Raw genomic sequence first — 5,960 nt, 5'->3', positions numbered from 1 at the left:
AGGAATCTGGACTCCTGGCAATGGGCATCACCACTGCACTCCAGCCAGAACCCAGAGATCCCCATCCAACCCCAATACATTGTCAGCTCTTTGCAGGTCAAGCACAAAAATCACCACCCCCAAACACAGCACTTTTCCCACCCCTCAGGACTGAGCCTCCAGTCCCCACACAGGTACACAGGGGGAGTCTGGAACAGCCCATGCCAAGTTCCACTGGCAGGTGTCAGAGGTTGGCTGGACACAAAGTCCAAACACGAGGTTTTGTCTGGGGTGCTCCATGATTCCCAGGGTAAGGCTGTGCTGCAGCCTGCAGAGTGCAACCACAGGAAGTTTACTGCTCAATAAATTAATCAGTACTCAATTCTGGGGTGGTGCAGGTGCACTGCTCCAATGACATGTTTGCATCAGACACCTCCACACTCCCACGATTCACGAGGTCTGGTCAGGTGTCTGAGACCCTTCGCTCTCAGCAGCTTGAAGTTAATGACAACATCAAATTAAAACTGAGGAATCTCTGTGGGAGAAGTGGAGGGCTGAACACAGAGCATCCGTTCACCACGGACTGGAATTGCCATCCTGCTTTCTGGGTTCTATTTTACTCTTCCTTGGAAGCTACACCTGACTCTACACACACACTGCTAGGTGGGAAACAATCCGAGTACAGCAAAGTTTACATGGAGAACAGGGACAAAATGCCTGTTAAAATCTGTGGTGCACACAGAGGAAGTGCTATGCAAGTGCTAGGAGTTGCTGGCAAGGTTTGCCACCAGCTTGCCTTGAGAGACAGAAAACCCAGGAATGCACATGAAAATTTCAGTTTAAATAGAAAGCAGAGGTATTGAAAAGAACCTTCTGGATTCCCCTATCAACATAAGGCTCAAAATCACTAGAAAACCTGTTTCAAACCCACCAATTTAATCACAGAGCCAGCAATTATGATTAATATTTGCTAAGATAGTTTAAAAATGATACATTTTAATTGAAACCAACATTAAAGTTCATTTTCCAGGCTAGAAATTATAGTAGGAGCATGGAAAAAAAAGTAATCATCATGCATAGAACTGAAGTGTTTTGAACTAGTTGTTTACACAGTGCAAAGATTCGCTAAGTTTGAAGACTCACACTGAAGATGTGTTTTCCATAGGGTTGGGAGGTAAGGATTGAAACACTGGGAAACATCATGGAATCACAGGTGTCGGAGGTCACTTTGAATGACAGCTGGTCTGACAGTTACAGTTAGCACCTGGAAGTCTCACAAAGGGAAACAGAGCTACAAATACACCTCACATACTATCACTTGAGATATGTAAATGAGATTGGGAAGAGATACTCATTAACTAGTTCGGGACATTCCCTTAGGAATGTTGTTTTCAGTCAGTCAGATGAACATAACTGCCAAAGAAACTAAGAAATAGGCATAGGGAAAGGGAGAAGATTTGCTTCCCCTATGTTGACCTAAAATGAAGCTGTGTGTGAAGCAAGTAGAAAACTGAGGCTGACAGGGCTGAGTGGCAGAGACCAAAAGACTGAGTGGCACAGAAATACCAAACCAGGATTTGAAACTGAGATAGGGTTAAAGTCTTCTGTACTTCTGGACGCCTGAGTTAATCTTGGGATGTGCAGGGAGAAGTGCAAGGATGCTGGGCATTCCCCCTCATGGAAGCTTGGTTGGACAGGTAATCCTCCAGCTGGATCACTTGTCCCTCAGAGAGCGCATCAAAACCTGTGCCATCATGTCATCCTCATCAGCATCGTAGTCCTGTGAACAGAGGAACAGGAGTGCTCTGACTGCACAGCTCTGCTGCCCCAGCAGCAGGAGGACATGGAGCTGCTGGAGCAAGGCCAGAGGAGGCCACAAAGCTGCTCAGAGCACTGGAGCACCTTCCCTATGAGGACAGGCTGAGAGAGCTGGGGCTGTTCAGCCTGGAGAAGAGAAGGTTGTGTGGAGACCTCAGAAAAACCTGCCAGGAGCTGAAGGGGCTCCAGGGAAGCTGCAGTGACAGGACAAGGTGGGATGGGAATACATGGAAAGATGAAATTTAGATTAGCTCTTCAGCAGAAGTTTTTGCTGTGAGGGTGGTGAGACACTGCACAGGTTGCCCAGGGAGGCTGTGGCTGCCCCAAGCCTGGCATTGTCCGCAGCCAGGTTGGATGAGCCTTGAACAACCTGCTCTGGTGGGAGGTGTCCCTGCCTGGGGCAGGGGTTGGCACTGGATGATCTCTAAGGTGCATTCCAATCCCTTTCCATACCACAAAGCCATGCAACAGCCACACTGGTAACACAGCAAGTAAGAGCAGCACATGCTGCCATTCCTCTGACTCCCCAGTGCCTCCCAGCACACCCCTGCATGGTGGGTCTCACAGCAGTGCCCTGTGCCACACCAGGGCTCAAGAGACCTCAGGCTGTTCCAGGGAGAGCGAACACATACCACAAAAGTGTCGTAGGAGAAGCGATGTCGTCTTTGAAGGTGCTCCATGAAGTTAGCACTCCTGTAGTTTGGATCTCCCCATGGCATTGAGGCACAAATTGGGCAAACCTGCAAGAAAACCCCAAAAAAGCCACTTAGGCCCCAATGATTAAATGCTTTAACACCTATAGCAGGAAGGGCAGGGACAGGAGCTCGAGAGTTGTGTGTCCCTGTTCTCTATGCACAGGGATGCCCCACAGCTTGCTGGGACAGTTGGTACTGAAGCCTCAGATAACCCTGAATGATTTTAATCCATGTATTAGAGCCCTAAATGGCATGGCTTGCTCTTCTCCCACGTTCCGAACAGCACAACTCACTACAGCTGCTTGCTGTCAATTTCAGCCCTTTTTTCTCAGCCACAGCAAAGTTCCCCTGGTCTCCTTTGCAGAGGTCACTTCTCACCCAGAGAAAAAAAAGGAACTTTTTTTCTGAATAATCTGGAATTCCAAAAAACTTCCCATAAAAACAAAAAAGTTTCAGATTCAGTTCCATGTTTTGCAATTCCCCTACATGAGAGGAAGTGTCAGCAAACAGACTACTAGAACGATGTGCTATTTTTTGCAAGCATTTTCCCCAGTGCTTTATAGTATCTTTTTGCTGAGAACAGCACAGGGGAAATGTCTGACTTTAATAATTTGCTGTGCCTAATTAACTTGGAAGGTCTGCCACTCTTCAAATACAAAAGGAGTGGCCTGGCTGCAGCTGGAGCAGAGACCAGTCACTTCCAGAGAGCCACCAGCAGAATCAGGTGAGCATTATAGGCAGGACCAACACATCCACTCTGCACCCCAACAGCGATAATTGTATCTACTTAATTGAAGCAAGTCTCTGATTCACTGTTTCAAAGGGCTGCAAGACTTCACTGCAATCCTTGCCCCAAGGCTTTCCATTACCACTTGTTTTGCATCCATGCTGTGCAGTGCTTTGCAGTGTTCAACTAGTCCTTCTTGGTCGAAGTTCTTCTCACTGCAGTATGGACAGGGAAAGGTGAAGCGATTGGGGAAGTTCCTGGAGGAGAAACAGAGGTTGTTTACAAAGCATTCAAAGCCATAAGCTCACCAACAAGCTAATGTCAACAATCAGTTTGTAAACTCTAACAGGAGCTTAAGGAACTCAATCTTGTCTTTCACACAAACCCACAGCTCTTCTACAAATGTCCTAGGTGCCACTTATCACCTTTTTTTCAATGCAAGGGGTAACACCCAATGTGCCCCAGGCACCAGTGCACTACAACCAGTGCTTCGAATAGAGAAACATAAGAGGTTTAATTGAAAAAGCAGCAACATCTGCTGAGTACCCTGATCTTAAAGATCACAGAATTCAGACTGGCTTGGGTTGGAAGGACCTTAAAGGTCATCCAGTCCCAGCTCCTGCCATGGGCAGGAACACCTTCCACTAGCCCAGGCTCCTCCAAGCTGCATCCAACCTGGCCTGGAACACTCCCAGGGATAGAGCAGCCACAGCTGCTCTGGACAACCTGTGCCAGTGCCTCACCAACCTCACAGGGGAGAATTTCTTCCCACTATCCTGTCTAACCCTGCTCTGTGTCAGTGTGAAGCTATTTCCCCTTGTCTTGGCACTCCAGGCCCTTGGCAGTCTCTCTTCCTCTTCCTTCCAGGCCCCTTCAGGCACTGGAAGGCCACCCAGTGCCTTCTCCATACTGAACAATCCCAGTTCTCTCAGCCTTTCCTCAGAGCAGAAGTGCTCCAAGATGTGCTGTGCATGAACCAAGCAGCAGCAGCACACCTTGCTGTGCACAGCTCTGTGCATGAACCAAGCAGCAGCAGCACGCCTTGCTGTGCACAGCTGCGGATTAAGGCTCAGTTTTACCTATGTAACAATGAACACCCAAACCCAGTGAGGAGACAAAGTCTGCTTTTAGTTCAACATCCTTTTCACGACACAAAGCCACGTTTTCAGAGCACAGCTGTCACCTGGTGTTGTGGAGAGGCTCTTTCGTGACGGCCTTCACCCCCTCCATGATGTAGTTCTGGTACTTGGAGCAGGAGGCCGCGTGGCTGCGCATCTTTGAGAGGTACATCTGTGCAGGCAACAGCAGCACAGAAAGTTAATTCAAACTGGTTGGTTCCTTCTATACTTTTAAGCAGAAGCAGCAAACATGCAAACCAGAGCAGCTTTCTGTAAAAGTGCTAGAGCAGAAAATCCAAATATTTCAGCTGGTGAGGCAGAAAACTTTTGAGATTAGAGATTAGTTAATCTGTGACTTTTCTGCCTGTAGACATTTACACTGCCACACTGCCCAGGACAGCTCACTCTTCACCTCTACTACAGTACATAAACAAAGCTTCCTGTAAAGCCAGTTCACCTGGTCAGTGAGGAGTGTATGGAAAATAACCTGGTTGTTAGGGCAGATCTAGCTACAGACTGACTGCTAATTGTTCCATCCCATTAACACTCAGATTTACAACACGCAGAGCAGTAACTCAAGGCACTGCAGATTCCTCTCGGTTGGAATGGAGAGAGAATGGAGAAATGACCCAGAAATAGAAAGTGAAACTAACTGAGCTGTTCGCCTTCCTTGGTGTGTTTCATTATCCCTTTCCTGTTGCTCTGCCATCTGCTGTGATATTTTCTTGCACACTGACTTAATGCTAAGCAGCACAACTTCACCAAGGGGAGGGGAGAGCCAGGAGGGATGTCACACAGGTCACAAGAACAGCGAGTCCATGGAATACACCAACCATCCAAGACAACTCTGACCCGTGACTATTGCAAACACAGCAAGTAAGTTTCTCGTTAAGAGCCAGAGCTCACTCTCTATGCCCACAGCCACTGTCCCTTCACAGGGACATGCTCACAGAACCAACACCTCACTGCAACTTTAAAATCAGTCTTTCATTGGGAAGTCAGTTCCTGGAGAGAGAACACAAAAAGCTGTGGGAAGGATGTCAACGTTTGTGTGCTGCCTATACAAAACACCTTTAGCACATATCACTGTGCCCTGATTCTGCAGGGAGCTGACAAGCAAGCCCTTTGCTCTCCTCCCCACAGCAGGCACACCTCGTGCCCTTCATTTCCAAACGCTTCCATACTTTTTTACTGCAGCCATGGCAAGTGGTTTCTGTGGTTTCAATCTGCTTCTCCAGGTCCAGAGCTCTGCTGCCAGGGGACAGGGAGCTGCGGCACACCCCGCACACAGGTTTCTTGGGCTTCAGGCACTGCTGCAGGCACGGCGTGCAGAACCTGGGGACAGCGGATGGTGAGACAGCCCTGCCCAGAGGGCACAGCACCCACTGCCTCCCACAGCTCCTGCCCAAGGGAGAACAGTCTGCTCGAAGAGGATCAGGTAAAGCAGCAGCTGTTGGCACTTGGGCACGGAGGGAGGAGAAGGATTCATCGCGTGCAGTGTTATTAGCTGTAGGACACTGCTCTGTGCCCTTGGTTTCCACACAAGATCACAGAACGGTTTGGGTTGGAAGGGACATTAAAGCCCACCCAGTGCCCCCCCTGCCATGGGACGGACACCTCCCA

The 5,960-nt window shown here is 48.7% G+C and overlaps 1 protein-coding gene across 1 annotated transcript; it reads right to left on the bottom strand.

The window, feature by feature from the left end:
- Positions 1–1,693: 1,693 nt before the first annotated feature.
- RNF114 (ring finger protein 114) lies at positions 1,694–5,672 on the bottom strand (the record flags this gene model as incomplete). The annotated part of the gene is made up of 5 exons (XM_009079937.1): positions 1,694–1,759; positions 2,430–2,537; positions 3,362–3,476; positions 4,403–4,509; positions 5,522–5,672. Coding segments are annotated over 5 exons (547 nt in total), but the record flags the coding sequence as incomplete, so codon positions are not given.
- Between the last annotated feature and the right edge of the window lie 288 nt (positions 5,673–5,960).

This window comes from Acanthisitta chloris, unplaced genomic scaffold (genome assembly GCF_000695815.1).
Source record: "Acanthisitta chloris isolate BGI_N310 unplaced genomic scaffold, ASM69581v1 scaffold31988, whole genome shotgun sequence".
Taxonomy (NCBI): Eukaryota; Metazoa; Chordata; class Aves; order Passeriformes; family Acanthisittidae; genus Acanthisitta; species Acanthisitta chloris.
Note: the sequence above shows the minus strand (reverse complement) of the source record. Positions and strands in the feature narration are given on the sequence as shown.